Source organism: Metopolophium dirhodum, chromosome 2 (assembly GCF_019925205.1).
Source record: "Metopolophium dirhodum isolate CAU chromosome 2, ASM1992520v1, whole genome shotgun sequence".
In the NCBI taxonomy this organism is placed as follows: domain Eukaryota; kingdom Metazoa; phylum Arthropoda; class Insecta; order Hemiptera; family Aphididae; genus Metopolophium; species Metopolophium dirhodum.
This window is the reverse complement of record NC_083561.1, coordinates 31,159,563-31,184,873: the sequence shown is the minus strand read 5'-3', so window position 1 is coordinate 31,184,873 and position 25,311 is coordinate 31,159,563. Positions and strand designations below refer to the sequence as shown.

The window sequence follows — 25,311 nt, the reverse complement described above, 5'->3', positions numbered from 1 at the left end:
CGAAAACAAAGTCTAATCCACGAAAAATTATATAATAATAATATAAAACTAACGGGGAATATTAGGAAGACTTGTAATATTATTATAACGTATGGGGGATATCGCTGTGTAGAGGTTCGAATTCGCTTTGACCCGAAAATTTAGGGGAGGGATCGTCTACTGTTTCGGGCCTGTAACACTAATTATTTTTTTTTCTCGCATACATACCCGTTTCTTGTATCGTCTTTAAGCCACGTAATGTGTCCAATTTTTTCGTTGGCCTTTTCGATTTTTCCTCGGCCATTGATCGTCTTGATCGGTGTATCAATTTGCAAAAACTAAAAGTTATATTTTTTTTATAAAACCATTATAATTGTACTGTTTCAGAAAACAATCAACGATCGACGCGTGTTAATAATAATAATTGTTACTTACATAATTATGTTTTGTTTTAAACAAAATTGGAAACTCATAGGGTGCTATGAGCATTGAGCGTGCTGCAATATACAACGCGTTCGTCGATCGCGATACCAAGCGCAATAATAATTATAATAATAACACATTTTTCTCGGTATCAAGTATTTTATAAACAGTTTTAAAAAACGTTTTTTCAACCGTAATATTTTATTTGCCAATTAAATGTTTTGTAAATTATATTTATACGCCAAAACGAGTTTTCTCCACACGAGACGGCTTCGTGTAATTTTATTTTATGCGTATATGCAGTAAAATCTTTATTTATGAACACGCGCTCCTATAATGGACAGTTCTTCTCTGTGCATTAAATTGTTATAGGTAGTGATATTTTTTATTATTATTATAAACTTATCGACACCATAAACACTATGTTTTTTATCACTAGGTAGGTGAATCTCGCTGCAGTAAATCATAAAATTAAATAACGCGTGGCATTAAAATATCGCTTATAGGTACCGCGTGTCTAATTTGATAGTAATATTATTTTGAGAATATGTCGAAACGAAGTACCCAACGATTATAGGTTTGAAATATTGTTGTCGAACGCTGCAGCAGGATGATTGCATATAAAGACTCGATAAGAAATGAGGAAAATAATCATTTTTTCTATACGTTTTTTTCGTCAAAAACATCGATATTGCATACTTTGTACATTATTGCGTAAGAGGTATTTGTAGAGTCCCGTCGCAAATAATGCGAAAGGTTTTCTGAAGAAAAAATTCCGTATAAAAATTCTGTATCCCATAGTATTATGCACGGTCGCATAGATATAATAATATATTATTATACGAACTGCGGTCATATAGGTAACGTCCTGTGGAACGCTCTAATTTAACATCAAAAATACACGCGTGTGTGTGTGTGTGTGTGTGTGTGTGTGTGTGTTGTGGATATTCAATAAATATCACTGCGTCATATCCCTCGAGCAAATATTAATAATGTGTAGGTATAATGTCAAAGCGTAAAATCAAATATTGCTGGGCAACGGACCCCGTGAAATTGTAAGCCGTAGGGCGCGTATATTATCCGCGGGGCTAATATTCGAGACACGAGTAATTTCGACGACGACTTAGATTATTATAATCATAGTAATTGAGATTATGATGATGAAGACGACGACAACGACGACGACGACGATGATGATGATGATAATAATGTAATAAATCGGGGCAGCCGATATACTGCAGTGTCGCAAACTCGGCGGCGACATAACGACGTACCTATTATACATTACAATAATAATTATATTATAATCCTAATCCCTAAATAAACGTTTCATATTTCTTGTTTTTTACTCAGCACCTAAATATCATACCTATATACCACAATATTATACGCGTTTTACGTCTCGCCTCATAAACGAAATGATTGTCTGTTCGCCCCGGTGAACCGTGATTATATAGGGAAAGACTCGACTTGTATATTCGTCCATAATTCCCAGCTCGCTCTAAAATGCCATAATATACGTCGTCTTTATTATAAAAAAAATATATGATATTATATTACAGATGTCGGCAAACTGCAGTTTGTAGTTTGTACCACTTGGTACAATATTTGGTAATGCTCTGAATTATAATATATAGGAACGGCCACCAAAACGCGTTCGGGTTAGATTAAAAGTTCATCCACCGACTCCCGCGGGCAATTTGTATAATATGTCAAAATGTTTATTTTTTTCACATGCGGGTAAACCTAAAAGAATATACCTCTCTAAATCTAACCAGTATGAAATTGCTAAATTTTTATAAATTTGTAATAACGTTATCGTTTCACCCGATGATGGTCACATTAGATGATTGATCATATTATTGTTATACTTGAAAATAGTTATAATATGCGTGTCGACGTATTTGTAAAATTCCTCCTAAGAAAACCTATACATGATTAGCGTGTTGGGTCGATTTTTAAAAGAAAAAAAAGCTTTTATAACAATGAGCTCTTATTTTCTACTATATACTTGTACACGATACGTGAGAACTAGTAATGTACTAGTTGACTTTCCCAATGTGTAGTATTTTGCGATTTCACGGCACACATATTTTAATTATAAAAATATGAAAATATTATATAAAACTACGAAATTAATTTTAAATGTTTTAAACTTTAATTAAAATTATTTTAATATGTTCATAATACAATATTGTGTACCAAAAGTGGAGAATTCGAGTGGTGCATTTATTAGTAATTTAAAATACCTAAGCAATAAAAAAATATATTATTATTAATGCAAATTACTTTAGAGCACATTATTTGGATACCGGGGTTGCTATATCATAATAGTTAGTACAGTACATTTATTATTAGGTCGTATTTACATCCTATAGAACCAAAACATTTAAGCTCATTTATCGTTCACCTGGGTGTTATGTACTAAATAATATTATTATGTATCCACGATGGTAAACATGAACGAAAGAGGGTCGCCCCAAAGATAATAAGTTTACCAAATATTGTTTCATCAATAATTATTTATAGATAAATAAAATTGTGCTTCGCTGTTCACAGTATGCCGTATGCACATAATTTTAATCGTTTTTTGGTATTTGGATTTGACCTAAACCAATAACCACCGAACCTACAACATTCATTACGATTATTCATCGGTATAGTTTAAAACGCAGTCGTTATACGTTTCACAAACATTTAGGTGTATAATATATATTACACTGGCATTGAAAAATACGTCGTGGGTCATAACTTGTGCGTGACTGCATGAGGTACGACAAATGTTTGTCTGGATGCTGTGAAAAATTGATTACCTAGCAGTCGTCCGTGCATTATACCGTAGAAATATAATATAATATATCATCATATAATAATCGAACACCATCTAAGTTTAAACTTGGCAAACACCACGGCATGTTCAAAACCACCAAAACTATAGACAAAATAAAAACATATATTATACCTATGTAAATAATATCCTAACGACGGGAAAAATACTTAAAAAATGTTTACTAATTGGAATGTTCTCATCGTTTTTCAGACAAGTGTGCCGGAACTGCAACTGTCCGCGGGACGACCACAGCAGCGGCGGCAGCACCAGTGGCACTTCCTTGTGTTGTGTGCTGTTTTTTGTTGCTGTTGTTCTTGTTTGTGCTTTTTTCTCACTGTTTTCTCCGTTGTGATAATGTCGTCGTCGGCGATGACCGGCGTCAAGCGGGGCACGCCCGCCACCGTTGCCGCCGTTGCCCACGGGCCCTCCTGGTTACGATCAAGCGATCGGCGGTTACGAGAAGCTGCTGGCCGCCACGGTGGCCGTGGGCGCGACGGCCACGTCCACGGCGTCCGTGGCCACGGCCGCCGGGCGCAAAGACCCGTCGGCGGTCGCCGCGCTCCACCTGCAACACCACCATCACCACCATCCGCACCACCATCATGCCGTGGGTACGGCCACGGCGGGCGGAGGCGACCCGCAACAGCGGCACTCGCACTCCGACGACGATTCCGGGTGCGCGCTGGAGGAGTACACGTGGGTGCCCGCCGGACTTAGACCAGATCAGGTCGGTACCCATATATTTATTATATCATTATACGTATTTTATATACATAATATATTACGGTACCTATCTAATTATTATTAATAATATCAAAATAAAAATCAAATTCGGCTCTCTTTTGTACGCGTCGAGATGCCTACAATATAACATAATATATTGCACTGTATATAGTTATTATATAAACGAATTCTTTCGGACTTGACGCGCGTAAAACCTGTTTTTTTCGTTTTTGATCTCTTTCGTATAAGTCGGTCTTGATTCCTATTACGGGTAGATTCTTGATAATAACATGATGTTTGAATTCGACGCACGAACGGTACGCAGCAAAATCGAACGAGATAATGACGTTATACGTGGTACGTATAGGTATAACTCAGATAATAATATTATTGTTTTGTGACCTCGTCCACAGACCCCGACGTCTCCTTTAGACGTAAATTTAGGTGCCAAAAATCCGACGTGGAGTCATTTTTGGTAACAATAATCTAACATATAATAATCAAACAGAACAACAACAACAAATCATTTATCCACGAGTTTGTACCTATGTGAAAAGCGACCACGTCTTGGTTACAATAATATTATATCGTCGACGGCGGCGGCTCAAACGTTTCAACGTTCTGTTCTAATCGTTTTTTCCGACATAAACATACTCATACACTGTTATTACGTATCTAAAGGTGTGGCCAAACCGCGGGTAGGGTCTTGACATTTTTACCGTCTCAAGTATACATATTATAATATAGGTATTTTTCCTTTTCCCGTAATCTTCAAATAATTTTTGTTTTTCATTAAATCCGCAGGCTCGCGATTCTCTCGTCACATCCCTATTTAATAGCTGTTATATATAATATCATATTATAGTATTACGATAATCGTACCGCGAAATCGTTTCATCCGTCATCGTCGGCAGTCGTCCAACCGATGAATAAGCGAATATAAAGGGAAAAAAATGATGAAAATAACACGACCTACGCGTGAAATCTCCACCGAATCCGCGGCCTGTTAAACGACCGACATATTTTTTCGTCGTTGCGATATTATAAATTCGCGATGACGAAAGCGTATAGACCCGAACTACCGTGGGGACGCGAACTACACCTACGCGAACGACATGAAAACATTATAATATCATACTGCGCGAGTATAATATAATATAATATTACAACATAATATTATTATAAAATTATAAAATTATGTTCAATGGCATCACCGTTTAACAATACTTCAAACAAATTTCGCCGCCGCCGCGACTGTCAACTGCACAAAATTTCCGTCAGATGATTCCATAATAACACAATCCGACCCACCACGCGTGCGCCAGTGTTGTTTGTATAATAATATTCTATGGTCGTTATGTAATGTGTGTATAGTCCTTTGATCTGTACCGTCGGCCGAACCGCATTTTCTGGTCTCCGTTTGCCAAAATAACCGTGCAAAATGTTTTGTCTCGTCGTTTCGGCATATATTACGCGAGAGTATTATCCGCGGTTAATTATCGTGTATAAGCACGCAAACGCATCCGAATATAAACGATGACAAAATGGATCCCGTGGCGGCGGTGAGACGGCGTATTATACAGGGTGGCGATTCGCCAAGCACGATGCTCATCCCCTATAGCTTTATTTTCATCAATAATATGCACATTCGTTCAAAATCTGATATTCGCGTTTTAAAATAATTGACATATTAACGTACTACTTAAGTACATATAGAACGTCCTATATACAAGATACATGGTAATATAATACATATTATATGAATATAGTCAATATAGATAGGTACATGGAGATACAAACTTCTGTTTTTTTTAAATGAAACCCCCCCCCCCCTTTACTAACTGTAAACTGTTTGTATATGTGGACCATTTTTATAAAAATATTGACCTGTCCAAATCAAATTCAAACGATGACTATAGTTTTTGAGTTATTTAACTATGTGTACTAAGCAGGGGAGGACTGGCTTGGGTGGCAGGTGGGTGATACCCGCCTGGCTATCGTGAAAATAAATTTGGCCCGATAACTTATAAATATATTTTTGTTATTAGCCCAAAATTCGACCAAATTGTCAGCTGTTTCACCGGGGCTAATTTTTATTCCCAGTCCACCCCTGGCACTAAGGATAAAGGATACACAGGCTTTGGGGATTTTAAAATTGTGATAATTGATATTAATCTTTCAACAATTATAATTTGTTAAACTAACCCAAATATAATAAATACTAGATCTCAAATCATATCTATTATATATTTTTGTAAGACAATTGTTAAGCACTATAGTGAATTTATCTAAACATTTTAACTAACTAGATACTCGAATTTTAAATTAGTTATATCAACTATTAATATTTTCAACAAAAATTATCCACTAGATAATTTACAGAAAAATTGGGGTTGTCATTTGAAAAACAGTAGTTTTTATCGCCATAGAACACTAGCTTCTCAAGTAGTACATAACATCCCTATAATTTGAAAATACGGTATTTAGGCTTTAAGTATATTTAAAAATTACAAAATAAGGATTTAAAAAAATTCATTATTGAACTAAAAATGGGGGTGAGTGTGCTTTCAGGTGTGAATCACCCTGTATACGCATATTATGTAGGCAAACACATAGATAGGTATATCCGGCTGAATAAATATGTCGTCAGTATAATGTTTTCGGCGTATTAGACTTTCGAAACAAAAACTTATATAACAACAATAATTACACGCATAAACGTGTTTCAAACAGAATAATTGAAACTTAATGTTTTGATGACTTAATAAACAATAACTGTTGTCTGTTTTAATTTAATTAATACGTATCTCTAGCTACTCACCCTTATTCGCCGCAGGAATGTTATTTTACATGTTTCTTGTTAATCATATTATTATAAATACTGCAGGATAACTACGTCGTCAGTCGGTATTTAATTCAAGTTCTAACTTTTAGAAAGGGAATGATCCAAATAAAATCGTATGATTCAATAATATTATATTAGATATATTGTACACCTAATGTAATAATAATTTGTTTTTTCGAGGATTTCACTAATAGACTATAACTTTGATTTAGACCAATGGAATTTAATTGTGGATATAATAATTAATAAATAATATAATTTTTATTGTTTTTCGTTCAATTTCAAATCTGAAAACGACCATGTTTTGGTATAATGTGTACACTATACTTGTTCGGTAATTATTTTATCACAGACCTCGCAATATCTTACTTCTATTTTTTTTTTTTTTGTAACTACCTTTTCGACTTAATTAATAATTTGATAGTCAAAGTAAAAATACAAAACAGTGAATGGTTTTAAAATTTAAATACAATAATCAAATGAAAAATTCTATTTATTTCCTATAATAGGTACCTTATATAAGATATTGGATCCCGTGTGACGAAAAAGAATCACTCTGCAGTGTATATATCGAAATCGTTCAAGACATCGCCGAGTGCACATGTCATATAAGTACATTTTCCGTTTCTGTAGAACGCAGTCGAACAGGCCAACCATTTAATATAACGATAACGGGTATTATCGTGGCGGTTAATTGTCCTTTTTAGAAACGGTTTCCGCGATCAAACCACCCCGCTTCAGCAACGCTACGGCCGCGGTATCTTAATAAAAATCTCGAGCCCTCGCCGGGAGGGTAGCGAAAGACCGACAACGATGGTTTGCCCTGCTCTTAAAGGAATTATATAGAATACAAGGCCGATTTACTTTCGCGGACGACGGCGTCTCCCCGGGGCGTTTTGCCCGACAACGGCAGCGGTGGGGAAGTCTTCGCGTTATGTGATACGTCATTAGGCACGACAAATAACGGTCGTACGGTCGTCGAGGTTTGTTGTGTTTCCTCCGAATATATATATTATACTAGCACACACACACACACACATAAATGCACCCACATACACCCACCCACACGCGCACACACACCGCAGTCGCTCTATTATATGCGCCGCAGACGCGGTGGATCTATAGATCTTCGCGCGTTTCCGAGAGGAAAGAAAAAACGTATTATGTACAAGCCACCTCGTCCCGAGGATTTCTTTGTCACTCTTTCTCTTTCTGATTCTCTCTCTCTCTCTCTCTTTCTCTCTCACTCTCTCTGTCTCTTTTCCTTTTTATTTCGGTCCGTTTGTCGCGAGACGCGGTCGGCTCTCCGGGGACACCACGCCGCCGCGCAGCTTTCTCGCGGTCTGTTGGGCAAAGAGCGTGTCGTCCTGAGTTCGTTTGCAGTACGGAGGGGTGAAAAAAAACATAATATATATAAACCTTACCAGAAAAATATTCGTTTTTCGCTCGCATTTAGCGAAGTCTCCGCGGAGTACCTATACAAAATACCGTCCTTTGGCGACTCGTAAATACATTGGTATTATGGTCGTTTATCGGCCACACTGTGGCGCAATAGCTAAAATCTTTACCTCAATCACTAGATAAATTACAAAATTAGAATCTACGTATAAGTTATAACTATGGCAATAATAAAGACGTTTTAACCTAACCATTTAGATAAATTTACATGATCATTTAAGTTATTTAACATCTAATATCTATATTGATAATTAGAGGTACCTAGGTATTTATTAGTGATTTCAACTAAACTAATATTACTATTGTTATTTGTATAATTGGTAGGTATGTAGCAAGACAAATATAATAATATGTTACTATATACTATGTTTTTTAAGAATAAAATGTACAAGTTATATACCATTCTATATAGTAACGTTTACATTTAAGTATCTGTCTATATCTAAAGAAAATTGTTGAGTTCAGATATCTTATCTATATTAAGATAAAAAAAAATTAACTGAACACAGCCTCAGACCGTGTACTATAATAGTACATGATCTAGAGCACAACAAGTGAAAACTCTTGATTAAATTGTTGATTTTCTTTATTATAACCACTTTCTTTATAAGAAAATAATATTTTACATTTAATATTACAATGTATGTGTCATCGTTACTATACAGTAATCAATAAACTGAAATTTGAAGACTTGGCCCTGGCCAATTTTGTTATTTTTTTAAAACCTACGAAAACAGACCCTATATAACTAAAACAAATCTCTTAGCTCCTTAAAATTCGTTATAGAAAATTTTCACAGTTTATTAAATTGCTATATTATTTAGCACACAACAATGTATAGGTAAGTATACATAATCAAGCGTAAAATATAATATTATAATGTAACGACCTAGGGTAAAACAGACCGACGGGTGGTATAAATCTCGATATGGTTTGAAACTAATACGGTTAGGTTCATGCCGTTCATGGCTTGCTGTGGATGGTACTTTTGAGTTTTGTTCAATATTATAATATAATTGTAAATAATTGTGTTTATCAAGCAATAAAACTATGTATGTATAATATATTCCTGCAGGAAAGAAACAGAAAATCAGTAATTAAATAATTAATACTTTTTTTGGATCCCCCCCTCTTGAACAAATCCTGGTTGGGCCACTGCCCCGACTATAACTATTACCGCAGCCAGTCCTCCCGAGTTCAATCGTGTTGTGCACGCAGTGGGTCTTGTAATTTTAATTATTAATAGGGCAACGTCGTTATATTATTCTTAAAAATAGAGCCACCTGACGTTTAAACCTTCAAACACGCCTGCAATAACCACACCGTCTCCACCCCCTCCCCACCAGTGACAGTATTGAACTAAATAAGCTATTTAGAATTTGAAAAAAAAATAAAATAACCACCCCGTCGACCGTCGAGTACATATCTCTGTTCTATATTGCTGCACGTATACGCGATCCGTTATTTATAACGCAAACCGATTGATATATATAATTTTTCTTTCTTTGTTTTTATTATTATTATTATTATTTTTTCTGATATCTCCGACCACCCGGTCTAAATCGACGCAGTGTTATGTGTAGCCGAAGGGGAAACGCGTTGTTAACCGACCAATTAGTGGTTGGCCCCGACCGGCGCGGCGGTGAGCACACACAACGCATTCCTCCGTCAGAGCGACTATATACACGCGGTACCTATATACTTATACCTACAAACCGTAATATAGAACACAATATAATATATTATTATTATTCCGCCGAATGCTCCTCAAACCTCGAAATCCCGAGCCATCGAACGGGGAAAAATACTTTGGTTTGCCTATATACATGTTTTTACTCGTACATTATATCGTTTGAATCTCATAAATCAATTTCGAACAGTAACGACTGCTGCAGTTTAACCGCTCGATAGGTTTTCAAATACGCACGCATAGTTGTTCTACGATCGACCGATTATTTCAATTTTTTAATTGAGACTCACCACTTCTCTATGCACAGATAGGCACTCTTCCGCGGCGGTACTACAGTTGGTATTTTATATTGCGTATAATAATATTACGGCCGTATATACAATAGGTATGCGCATTATCATCATTGTATGATTCCCTTTAATATTGGAATAGTTGCGTATATATACTTAATCACACACGCATTATAAACTATTATTATAAGCCTCTGCAGTATCTATATAACAATAGTGCGTCAAAATATTATTCTTACAAAATCTCACTGCGGCAACAATGAAAAACGTTTACATTTTAAATATTGTTAAGCGACTATAATATACAGACATGCAAGTTTCATTGAGACGTTTGAAAGGTGCCTCTATATGCGTATAATATAGAATATAATATATTGAAAAGTTTCGTTTTAAAATGTAAATAATTTCGAACGCTCTAGAGAAATATTTTCGTCGGGTATAGGAGCTATTGCTGCTGTCGGTTATTCGCTTTATGACTGCATTGTAAAAAGTCAAGATATGCTAATGAGTTCACCTATACTAAGGAATAGTTCGCTTAAGCTACCCAGCAAAAGTATTCGCGGCGCATTGTGTTATGTATTATGCTATGTAGACAACTCCGATGATCAAACGGCTGATTTCGCCGTCTTTGTCGAAATAATATAAAGAACAAAAAAAATACTTAGGTCTATATGGGAAGGAGGGTGCATGTATTATGCCGTCTGAATCAAAATAAAACTATTTATATTCAAATTAACACTCTCCAGAAAGTGATTATATAATGCATTATTTGAATCATAGACGCGCGTATAATAATAATACAGTGCTTTGTAGTTGCTTAATTGTGTGTACGAGACAAATTGATGTATACAATCAACTAGAGCGTTTTCTCGTCTTATTTTAATTGTGCACTCGCATAATGACATGTATACAGAGGTACAATACAAATACGTCATATCTACTATATATTATTATAAACTTATATTTTTGTTACCCACCATTTATCAGAGGAATACCCGTAAAAACAGTATACCCGAGTAATGTTAAAAAAAAACCAAAAGAGAACACTAAATTGAATCGTTGCACAATACGCACCCTTCTTTTCACTGTTAATAACCCCCTCTCGAGCTGCGTACAACGCTCACCACATCTTTTCAAGTTTTGTATTCACGGCAGGGGAAACAAACTGAGTTTACGGTCAAAACCGTGACGATATCCAACGACGATTCCACAAAATTATACTCCATTTCTCTGTGCGTGTCCTTTATTGTATATAAACGCTCACCGTCGCATATGTAAATGTTTTTGTTGGTCTTTCGTATGGTTTTTTTTTCCGTATCTTTGTACAACTATTTGATACCAAACGGAAAGGAAAGAAATGAAAAAATAAACATTTTTCTTTCTCTGCGGCGGTTGTTGTGTGCAGTCGTTTGTATATATATGACTATAATATGTCTATATAAATACGATGCATAATATATATATATATATACGCCTAAAATGTATGCCTTCGTATACACAGTATTTGTCCGTATACATACGACGCATTATTACGCCACGGGGAGAGGAGGGCTGGTTGGACGGCGTGTGTGGGTGGACTGGGTGAAGGATACTCGCGTCGTAGCTGCAGGTTCTCGTCTGCGGTTATCCTTAAGCCTTTGCCCGGTCTCTTCGCGTATACATATATAATATATATTCGTCTTTTGACTGCGTCCGTAATGAAAAAAAAAATAATAATAATAAAATAAAATCTCTGCTCGAGAAACGTTCTTTACAATTCGCGATTTCGTCCGTGTAGCGTCCGTCCCTTCTTAGCTCTCTATTTATATATATATATATATATATAGGTAAGTTAGTACGTCATTTGTATTATGTGCAAATGTCATACTATGTCTGTCTACATATCGCGGGCGAGATACACACAACGTATAACCTAGAAATATTCCACAGGATAAAAACATCTTCGCGTCGTCGTCGTCGTCGGGGCAAATCGCGTCAAATATATATAAGACTGCAGGTCGGCGCGGGCGTACTCGCTCGCCTATAATGACGTATAATCGATGTACAAACATACAGTGCATACCTGTACTGTAGTATTAGTATATAGTACTTATACCATCGTAATTTGTGTTTAAGTGCGAATTGAAAAATTAATTATTATAATAATATTAATAAAGTATCGAAAATGCTTGACTTTGTCGACGTCTAAGAGGGACCGGCGCTGTGCCTGCGACGAGTTGACATAATGATATTACATTTAAGGTGACGCGGTTAAATCTGAGTCGTGACATTCGGGTATTATATTATTATTATTATACTCGCTTTGACGGAATCCAAAAAATTATCTCGCGCGTATACACTATAATAGTCATTAATAATTTCCAGACGTGTCAATTCCACGTCGAGCTTTAACAAAAAAAAATTTGAATTTCCAATCGAATTTTATGCAAATAATTTTAGTGTCTGAGGAAAAACGAAAACGGCATCGTAAAAATTAATTTACGATAGTTTATTTTGTTTTATTCTATAAATAAAATATATAAATTGGTTTTAATTTTTTTATAAAGCAGTTATTAATTAATAGTTCTAAAATATGTTAGCGCTTGATCATAATATTATAGTGTACAACAATGTTTAAAACTAACGTTTCGATATTGCGACAAAATAACGCAGTCTAAAATATAATTTAATGTTCATTAAATAAAAGTATAAAACAATGCATTAATGTCCGAACATTGTAGTTTGATTACGAGTTTATATTATAATTAAAAACCATGAGCATTCGTTCCGTGTTTTCCGAATCCATCATCGTAGTCGTCGCATCCATGTCCGGTCGTATAATGTCGTATAATAATAATATTTCATATTATTACCCTAAAATTTTTTTTATTAAGCTTTAAATGAATTAAACATTTTATACCTAACGCTATACACTTTCATGACATAATTTCGGTCGTGTGCTGCAGGATTTTCCGGAAGTGGGAAATAAAAAAATACGAAAATATCTCTTTTTCACGTGAATAACGATATATAATAAGTATAACGATCGCACGCACACGTCACACGTGAATCTACGCAAATGCGTATGGTATACGTTATCACGCGTGGGTGTGACTACTTACTCGGTGACGGTATTATATTCATTTTACACACTTGCACCATGTTAGTGTAATATAATATTACTGTAGTGTAATACCGTAATAATACTGTATGGGTTAAGTCTCGTAATAATTTAAGAATCACCCTGCCGCATAATATTATTTAAAGGCATTTCGTTGAACAACACTACCTTCTACAATTTACTAGGAAAATTATAAGTCTATATAGCCGGTCGAATATATATAGGTCACTTTGTAATATATTTCATACAGGTATCGGAATTTTCCGTAGTATGCAACTTACATATTGTTATCGTTGTACAGGTATATAGGTAGGTACATCGCATGACCGCGTATTATATCGTGTTATATATAAGAATTAATATATTCCTAGTCCCGACCTAAATGTATATTATATTATATTGCTCAATTTAGTCGTCCCGAGTCGTCGTCCGCTCAGCGAGACACCGATGATATGATATTATATAATAATATATATTATACATTCGAGGACGTGTCGACGCGTGCGTGCGTGTTTAAGACGACGTAAGTGCGTGTTTTTCGTCTTTCCCTTCACGTCGAGAAAACTTACCCGTGAACGAGACTCGTCGCTGACTCGCATTCGACATATCCGGATGATGATGATGATGATGATGGTGATGATAATAATAATAATAATAATAACAACGCGTACAAGCCGTCGCCATGTATATGCGATCCAATATTATGTTATAATAATAATATGATCATACATTATGTACTATAATATATAGACTGCAACAAGTCTGATACGACTTATCCGGTGATGCTATGCCGCTGCCGCAGCATCAACGATTCCTGGACCGCGCACGCTACCCAGCGGGCTAACCCCCTCCCCCTCCCACAACACCCCACCGGCCACCACGACTTCTCTATATTATACATTAACATTAATTATACGCAGTAATTGCCGTTCGAATATATATATATATAATATATGTGTGTGCGAGTGTGTGTAGGAATAATATATAATAATATTATATTATATTATATTATATATTATTATGTGTGTATACAGGAAAACGCGTCGGGACCTGTAGTGCACATATACGCACCGTGTATACCTCAAACTACTCTGGTGCAGAGCAGTGTACCATGATATATATTATTCCTACGTACACGCGTGTATACGCCCATGCGTGAGATGTATCGCTCTCCCCCCGGGGCCGTTTGATTATAACGTATTAAAATTATCGTATATAATGTGTACACCTCGGAATAATATTATGTATGTTTTAATATGCCTACACATAGGAAAAAGGTTTATTCTCCGTTTTTACCGTATATATAACGTTACGCGAGCTCGCCCCACCGACGTACGTCCGGATACAATATGTACCAGATATAGTTACTTCTGCAGTAGGTACTAGGTATCTACATATACTCACTTTTACCTGTATACCGTGATATTATAGACGATCATAAAAACGTATACAAGCAGACAAAATAATATGCTTGTGAACTGCTAGCAGCTGCAACGTCGGCGATAAAAAAACACCCCTGACAATATACGACCGTGTAACAACTCACTTTCAACAAATGTATTATATATAGACACTCGAAACGACAAGCGAAGAATTCGAGACTCCGTCCGAGACTAACAGAGCGAAAAATAATCGAATGACCAAAATACGACGAGCGTCGTCTCTTATCGTTTTCGCCATTTTCAGGACATTTCCGCGAATACTTCACGTCCACATCACTTTTAGATGACCAATAATAATGTTATGTGTATAGAGGTATATCATATAGTATATTATAATATATATATCATTGTTAAATCGTTTATATATCTACCTGACTATTATATATATAATATAATATATCACTGCACAATATATATATACATACACTATACATACCTAATAATATGTATATAAATTATAAGCTTAACACGGTGAAGTGAATTTATTTACCTACACACTATACACTACATTATGCGTGTTTTCGACGGACTCGTGTCAATTCCCAGGGCGATTTATCACCTCCCCGCTCCCGAGACCAGCCCCCCTCCACCATCAATCCGTGCCAATACATATAATATATGTATAGGTGTGCACGCAATCTCGATCCTGCACGTCGCGGTTTTCGCGGTCATTTCGTCCTTTATCGCTGTCTGTACACATATACAGGGTGATTCACCAAGCATGCTCTCCACGTTTTTATTCAATTGGTAATGCAGTTATTCAATATCTGATTTTTTTGAGTTTTTAAATATATACTCGAAGACAATATTATCAAATTATTGAGTTTTTTTCTACTACTCAAAGAGAGTGTTCTAAGGAGTTACAAATTTCTGTTTTTTCGAATGAGAACCATCTCCTTTTCTGCTGTAAAGTGTTTAGCGGATTAATGTTCTTAAAAAGTGGTGCACGTTCCAAAGTCCAAACTCGAACGAGTAGTTTTTGAGTTAGGTATTTAAATTTGTGAACTAATAGGATAGTAGGGCCGTAATAATGGGTCTAGAAGACATGACAGCTATGGCGATTTGAAAATTTTAGTAAGTAATTAATATCAATCTATGAACACTTATAATTTATGAAAAAAGGTTAGTACCTATAATAAATGCTAGATATAAAACCACATACACTTTATATTTATGTAAAGCCATTTCCTTATCGTAAACATCTAATAAGTATAATAACAGACGTCTGTATCGCCACTGGACCCTCCTTATAGGTAGTACTACAAATCTCACGGATTCGAAAAACAATATGGTCATTATGAGACGTACACCTAATATAATATTATAATTTTAAAATGTCAAAAATCAGAATTTCAACGTATGAAAGGAAAACACGGGGGCAGTGAGCTTGGCTTGGCGAAGCACCCTGTACATGTTGATAATATACGCCTCATTGACGTCGAGGTCCTGCATATATATTATATTATACACAGTAATATATTATATTATTATTATTGCGCGGCGAATATCATTTGTCGCACGTCCGATCGGCAGGACTCCACGCGCGGCGTTAATATATAGCACGCGCCTGCCGATACGCATACAACTACTAAAGGTATGCCGACGCCTGGACAAACGTCCATAAATTATACCGTCCGAGTAATTACGACGTCCCATTGTTATTAACAAACGCGTCGTCTATACCACGGGTGACACATTATTATTGTATAATACATTATAAATTATAATTATATAACTTATACCTATATATAGGTATTATATTATTATTATTATTATTATTATTGTACAAACGCACTCCGCTGTAGCGCAGATACAGGCGCATAATGTAGTTATCCTCATTCCGTATCAGTCGAAACAGATTTGTTCGAATCGCGTCGACGCGTGACGTTAAACGACGGTTTGATAACAATAATAAATTATTTTTGTGTAGGTACCCACATCGTAATGTAGTTGTAGTACCGCGGTAGTCGTATCCAACAAACCGATACATTTGCTCTCCCCCGCCCCCACCAACAGAATTATTTATGTCCCTTGCTCTATCTATGCGAAAACAGTGCAGTCACTTTTTTTCTCCCAAGTCTTACGTCCTATTGCGTATAATTCAATGACCAAATTATTCAACCAGTATTATATAACACCTATTTAATCGACATATTGATACGGCTGATACTGCGTGTTCTATACAATAATAACATAATGACGACTTGAGAATAAAACGTTTTGAAAAATATTTCCTTTTAGATCGAACCACCCACCCTGCCCACGTGTATGTACCGCGGTTGCTTAATTTATTTCAATATTAAATATTAATGTAAATGGAGGTATAAACCAGCCAAATACAATAATAATATTATAATATAGTACCAAATGAATATATTATAATTATAATTTAGCACGTCGAGTGGCGCTTAAAGGGTATAATATCGTTTACCTACTATACAGTGAGATAAAGGTATGCCGTATGCATGTTCCCCGGAACTGATACGATTTCCCGGGACGGACGATAAAATTACGTATGCTAGACATTCTTAGATCCCTATGTGCGCAGGTGTAAATTAGAAAACTTCGACCGCGATATCCGTACATACAATATTATACATAATATAATCTTATATCGTAATAATGTATAGTGGTAACGTTATTAGGATTTTTTTGGTTTCATTTTTATCTCGACCGTTTCGGGTCCGTATCGCCTCTGAGATGATTCGTTAACGTGAACGGAATAATAATATTGTCGTCGTCGTTATTATTATTATTTTATTTTTCCTTCCAAATCATATTCTATAAATATTATAATAATTTACTCGCATTATATTCAGGTATTACACGGATCTCTGTGTGTGTGTAAATAAATCAGTGTGCATAAAACCGAAACTGTATTGTCGCGCGCAATGATTAATGATAATCGTATTCAAAACGATCACTGTTTAATAACAACGCTCGCGCGCCGTGTGTTCAAATTAATAAAACGTCCTAAACAAATCACGCCCACCTGTTGATCGGATCGGAAACCGTATACAGCGATAGCTCTGGAGGCTAGTAATGAAATCCCGATAAAAACCTTTGCATACACTCTTGAGTTAATCATAAATTTATTAATGTGAATTAATCGGGTTAAAAGTGTTTATATTTGTATATTATAATGTTGGCGAGAATTTCACAGTTAATTGGACATCTCCGGAGGCTGTAATTTTTTGACGATAATTTATAACATCTACTATACTCGACTGTAGCGCTGGGTAGTATATTATATAATATTATAATATATAAGGCACTCGTCCTTCGAGATCGATAATTCGATTTAAATTTTAAACCCACCGGTTTTTAATGCACTCGGACAATTATTGTAACAACGGAATTTTATTGCATACCTTTACATCTATTTTGTATAGAGTAATATAATATAATAATAATATATTATGTAGGTTAGGCCCGCGTCGTACGCGTTTCGCATTTTCGCAATGTGAACGAAATGTTTACACATAAATTATTATTACGCATTGCCGAAACGTTCGTTATTTCGCGGTCCCGAATAATACAACACATTTTTTATGATTTCATTGCGTACATTTAATTCACTTAGTTATGCGTAAATGTATTTATAATATTTATATGTACCTATACATATATTTGTTTTCAATTATGTTCAGGATATTTAATTAATTCGAGTTCCGAATACCAAAAAGTGCTCGAAATTTAATTAAACGTGCCGCAAAAGCTACGTCCCTTATAAAAACGTACTGTTATAATGGTAAAACGCAGACCAAATATAATATTTTACAGCCCATTGTGATTGGTTAGGAAGTAACGTCATACATTTTGGAACAAGGCGTTTTTTTTTTTTTTTTACTCTTACTTTGGAAATTTTAAAATATACATTTGTCAACAACCCAAAGGTAAATAAGGAAACTAAATAAATAAACGCACGGCACCGCACATATGCATAATATATGTATACTGTATAGTTACGTTCTTATATATGAGGTATACTCGTAACTTTGAAAAAAAATTCTATCTTGTTTTTTATTTCAGTCATATTTATTGTTGACGAAAAACATGATAAACAATGTCAAAAATCGATATTTAGATATCTGTACTGTGGGTGCAACACAATAAACTGCGGACGTTTTACCTTTGCCGTAACACGATTCCGGACAATGACGACCCAAAAAATGGTTTTATTATTCTTTATACCCCCAAACAATGCAATTGCCGTCGATTTTGAATTAAAAATTGTCACACATTTTTATGGGATCGAATCATTTTAATCATACACATATTGTAATGATCGTGTTTAATTATTCATAAAATAGAATTTAGTCACAAATAAAATAAGAGTACTTAATAGTTGGAAATTCACTCTGAACTGTGATCCAAAAAAACAGGCATGAAAATATTTTGTGAAATTCATAATATTATGTATACTCATCGGTGTTTACACTGTTTACAGTATCCAACAGGCAGTAGCGTATTCAGGGGTGGGGGGGGGGAGGCTGTTACCTCATCTCCCCCACGACAATTGTTAAATAACAACGACATTTTCATAAATAAATAATTTTCCGATAAAAATGATGAAAAATTAATTTTTAACCCTCTGCCCAAACAAAACTTTCTGGATACACCACTGCCAACAGGTGTACAATAATATAATATTATGGTAACAGTTTAATAATGATTTCCCTTGTATTATCGTTTCTTTTTATTTATATATATATATATATTTAGTATATAGTTATAAATTTATAGTAATCCTGAACGAAGTCTATTAATTTGATTAGTTGTGCAATATTATATTATCACCTATATGCTAATGGTCTATTTTATTTTTGTTCCAGGTGCACTTGTTCTTCTCGGGCGTGCCCGAAGACAAAGTGCCGTACCTGAACTCGGCGGGCGAGCGGTACCGGGTAAGGCAGCTCCTGCAACAGTTGCCCCCACACGACAACGAGGTGCGGTACTGTCGGGGGCTGTCGGACGAAGAACGCAAAGAGCTGAGGCTGTTCAGCGCGCAGAGGAAACGCGACGCCCTGGGACGCGGCGTGGCTAAGCAGCTGGTCGCTGACGTACCTTGTGCGAACGTAAGTCAAAAACACTATACATATAATAATAATACAATACAATAGGCATTTTACGTACAGAGCGGTCGGTTTATGTTATTATATTATATAGCAGCGGATAATTTTCAAAGTCGACTTTTTTCACGACGACGACCGTGTTTTCTTTTTCGAATATTTATTTGATCAAAACGATAATATAGGTGTAATAGCGGTTTAACGTTTTCATAAAAAAAAAGTAAAGATCCTTGAAAACCACTGCTGCACGATGCGGCGTGTAAAAACAATAATATTATAAATACATATAAAATTAAAATCCAATAATGTTTCTCCTCTATATCCAATGAGAATATTACAGTATGGCCGTACGGTTAAACAGATCACTCTGTATACAATATCATAACAAAATATTATATTAAAATACGTATATATCATACTATAGATAATATTATATAGGCGTATAGGAAATGTGATTATATATTTTTTTTTCATTTGCCTACGCACACAGCTTCCACAGCAACTCGTTTGTAAAACGGTCGTTTCGTATACATATACATATTGTATAACGCACGTGCTAACAGATTTCTATAATACCCGAGTAATATAATATATCACCGCGGTGTAGATAGGACATACGATATAAACGAAAAACATGTTAAAATAACATAAAACTGCACATAACCTGCCTACCCGTGTTGCTGCACACGGTAAGTATATCAAATTATACTGCAGGTAAGGTACACTGGTGCACGTCATATACATTAACTCACGTGTTAATACGTTAACTCACGTGTTAATATGATATAACTCTGTATATGGATACCTATACTCGACGCGCGCATTGAACAGTCGATATGTTATTATTTTGTTTTGATTGGGCCGACCGCCACGGGTGAGTGCGTATTATTGCCGCCACATGCATATAATAATATAATCTCGAATTCGATAATGATGACCTAATTAAACGTCACGTTTTATTATAGCGGCAGTACCGCTGCGTGAAACCGATTTGTGAAATGATTGTTTTGAGCCGTTTTGAAAATTTGACATTTAATATCCAAGTATAATATTCATGTGATGTTGTAAAACATACCTATCCTATAATATTATATTACACGCGCGGAGAACAGACCGCCGTGATACGCCTCAGAGTTGTAATACACCGAGGCCTCAACATTTTATCGTCCACATTGAAAAAAATAGATGATAATAATAATAATAATAAATCTGTATAGAACATAAGAATACCTAACATTTAAAAAACTATGTCATAGAAAACTGCAAAACTTAATAGTTCTCAACACTTATTCCTGAAATATTGCATATTTTATTAAACATTAAGATTTATGATCATTAGATATTTATATGTATTTAGGCGTATACAACAATTATTGAGCTCATTATTTGGTTTTTGCAAACCGATATAGTGTATACCTACACACTTCCACTAAACATTATGCAAGACTACAATAAAAATTGTAAATACGTCATCGTACGAAAAACCTGTAAATAATATACATAGCAAGAATTAGGTGACGGCTGTGTGCAACAGTAAACTGGTTTAGTAAACCTTGACTCACCACCCTTATCGGCTCCTGTCATGTTCGACAAACGTGTGATACGGACCGGAAGTGATGAGGTTCGTGAATAGAATTCTATAGATTCGTTTTGCCGAGGTGACTATTTACGCCTTCGGCAACGACTGCATACGAAAATCTCTCGGCTGATGGGGGGGAAAGAAGTCGGCGACAATCGCGTTTTCTTCTGCACTTTGACTAACCGCAACGACACGGAAATTGTTGTGGTTACCCACTCACGAGTATACCGTATACAATATTATAACATTTTCCATCGGTCAGTCTTAGAGGAAATATCGTCGAGGACTGGCCGTAGAGAACAACACTATACAGTCGACGGTCACTGTCATTTATTCTTATAAACACGAACGAATGTAAGTTGCAGTTGCAAGTAACGTAAACCTACTAAACCATGTCGGCAAACGCGGTCCACAATTGTATATGTTACGGCCGAAGTAGGAAACCGGAGGAACAAAAATAACTAAAGCAGTGTTCAATTTTTAGTGGGTGCGATCAAGGTGGGGAAATTTCTTAATTGTCCGGACATTGTGTACAATGACAATTATTTAGCAAAGTGGATAAAAAAATATTACAACATTGAACAGAGTAGCGTACGAAACAGTTCAAAAATAAGCTATATTATTTTTTAGACGGACTACAATAATTTATAACTTGAGCAATATGAACTTAAAATATTAAATTTGATTGAACAAATTCTTATACAACGCTTGTAACATAGCATAAAAAAATATGCACAGTATGTCCGAGAGTCAGTAATCGCGGTAATCTCCGTCAAGCAGTCTAATAAAAACTCGATCGTCGCTGCCAGTCTTTTTATGGCCGTCCGAGCACCGCTTCCATTCGATACTCGATCGAACCTATGTCGCGTCTTCGTCCGCCCAATGTGTCACTCACGGAGCACGGACAGTCGACAATTATTTCAAACGACGAAAAATCTACGGCCGTGTCGTCACCAAACCTTGCCGTTCCTCCACTACTCCACACACGGAACCGGAACACCGGATGTAGTCGTTTCCGTATTTTGCGTGCTCGTATTTATTTTGATTCCGCGCATACGACCGCTCAAGCAGTCGATTTCACGATTTCCGGAATCCACAGCTATACACCTCACAGGCGGTCAGTGGTCAGAAATAATATTATGGAAACTCGTTGTCGACAACCCTTAGGTATAACTCATAATAATATGATGTAGGTACCTATAAAATACATGACATCTATTGTAAACATAATGTTGTTAGGTACCGTCTTTTATTTGTAAGGCTAATTTTCAACAAACCATGACCAACTTCGAGCCAATAATTTGTCTACTCCTCTGCGTGGGTCTAAATTATATTTTAGCACTGTGATCTCTCAATATTATTGTGATTTCGGCACTGTACTCACAACATGTATATTAATAATATGTGCAACGATAAAATTATGTTAAAACAATTTTCCATCCAGGATTTTATGATATCGTTGATTGCTTTCTCTTACCTATTGTAAAAGAATTAACTAATAGTATAATAATCCCACTGTTAAAAATATGTTTATTTATAGCCACTAAATAGTACACTAGAAGAGGTAGGTATACGACGTACTATATTAAAAAAAAAAATAATATTTATTAATTTTAAATATTTTTAAGAATCCCGTTTTCTCATAAATGTATACAACATAGAAAAATATCATATTAAAAAAACCCACCTTAAATAATTTTCCACCCGAGGTAACTTAACACCACGCTGGTTTTATAAAACAAATAGCGTTTTCGTTCCGCTTTGCGGAATCTAAAACGTTTATACGAAAAAAATTATTTATTAAAACAGTTTAATATTTAATCACAAAGATAATTATTTGACTATAAAGTAGCATAGATACAAATAGGAAATGAATAAAATATAATACATTATGATTTATAAAATTATAAACATTTTACATTTTACTGCAGGTTAGGTTAGGTTAGGTTATTTTAAATAGAAAGGTTTTAGTAATATAATTCTATAAACTATTTAGTGTTTAAGGACATTTAGGAGTTAGGACAATCTAGACTATTTCTAAAAAGGTAATCATTTGACAGAAAACATATTGATGAAAAAAAGTCAATTATACACAAAAAACTATATTAAAGTCAAACTACATTAAACTAAACTATATTTAACTATATTAAAGGTATTATCAATATCTGCCATTGTAATTTACATGTAAAACTTAAATTAGTAATAATGTATCTAGCTTATACGCATAAATGTACATATAGGTACCTACAATTAATAATTAATAAATATGTTATTTAAGATAATATTGTACTTACATTAATTTACATCAATTCTAATATACAAAAGTACCCAACTAAATATTATGGGAACAATACTTCCAAGTTCCGGGTAAATATAATAGCAGTTTGTCAATCAATATCTTTTTATTACTTTGAAAAAATCAAAATTATTTAGTAACAAAGACATTTATGATTGTTAAACAATATTGTAATTTATACTAATCATTTTTAGGAGTCATATTTCAAAAACGCATATAATGTCAGATCTAAAATGTTTAATGTGTATAATAGATTAATATATTCATTTTAATTATAACCCATCTACGTCTTATAATCTTATATTAAATTACAATTGTTTGAAATATCAAAACTAACGACAGTTAAAAGAACTTTTTTCTTAACATCTCAACATTTTTAACGTAGACTTCAATTTCTTGGATGCTGATCGGGTCTCAGATGTACTATTCATATTTTTTTATAAAATAAAGCATACAAATATTTAATTTACAATATATACATGTTATAAATGTTTTAAATAGTAATGATTTATTACATTGTTTTGAGGTAGGTCAAATCTACAGGTATATGGAAATGTACATCCTTTCTTATTTTGGAGGGCTTAACAATAAAATACGTCTTACCAACATTTTGTAAAAGGATAAAGTGTTATTGACCATTGTTAAAATAATAGGATGATTTTTCATTTGAACCAATGTTGCACAAAAAGTCATTAGTAACGTCAATAGTTCCATCAAAAATTCAGAATTTGACGTATAACTGGGAATTGAGTTTGATGTAAGAGGAAGGTCTAACCAATAGTAATTTAATATTCGATATCAACATTCGAAGTTAATGAGATAAAAACACGTTGAAATAACAAGTATAAAATCTAAAATGTATGGTACACCAACAATGAGAACCGTAATGGAGGGAATTGAATGTGGTGGCTATGTGTACACACGATGTACTTCAAACCCAAAAAAATGAATAATAAGATTAAACTTTTAACCCAAAACTCTTTACTCGATAACCAGTGATGAACCTACAATGACGCTGGCGGTGGTAGTTGTGTTTTTTGTTTTTCATCATAGTCTATGATGCCATTTATCATCCTTAAGAACAAAATGATACAAGTGACATTTTAAAATATTTTATGTAATCTATGTTAATTGTCTTACTCAATTATTCATTTTTCTAATATTCTCGCTGAAATGATAACTGGATGATAATCCAAAATTTTAATAAACGAAATTATTTTATATAAAAAAACCATTTTGATGAACGTTATAAGTACATATTACCAAAACCATCATCCGCGTTAATTCGAGAAAAGAATAATAACAATTTGTATTAATTAGTGTTAATAAACCATCAAAACTCATAGGTAGTTTAAAAAATATTCATTAAACCTATTATCTTGCTTAAAACCAAAATGGGCTCAAAATCTATTTAAAAATTGAGGTCATTTTGCGAGCTGGTGCGTTCGACGTTTACGAATTCTTATGGAAAACTAGTTTATTCAGTTTATTGTTTCTTATAATATAAACAATATTTTATAATTAAAATGATAATATATGTGTGCTTATTGATAATATTTGGCATATTAATCAATAAATATAGTG

General features: G+C 34.6%; 1 protein-coding gene across 1 annotated transcript in view; it reads left to right on the top strand.

Moving 5' to 3' along the window:
- The window catches only part of LOC132938988 (protein prickle-like), an 83,869-nt gene that overhangs the window by 30,014 nt on the left and 28,544 nt on the right, over positions 1-25,311 (top strand). The window contains 4 exon segments of the mRNA XM_061005972.1: positions 3,443-3,507; positions 3,510-3,624; positions 3,626-3,959; positions 19,616-19,858. Coding sequence (XP_060861955.1) covers positions 3,443-3,507; positions 3,510-3,624; positions 3,626-3,959; positions 19,616-19,858 — 757 coding nt within the window.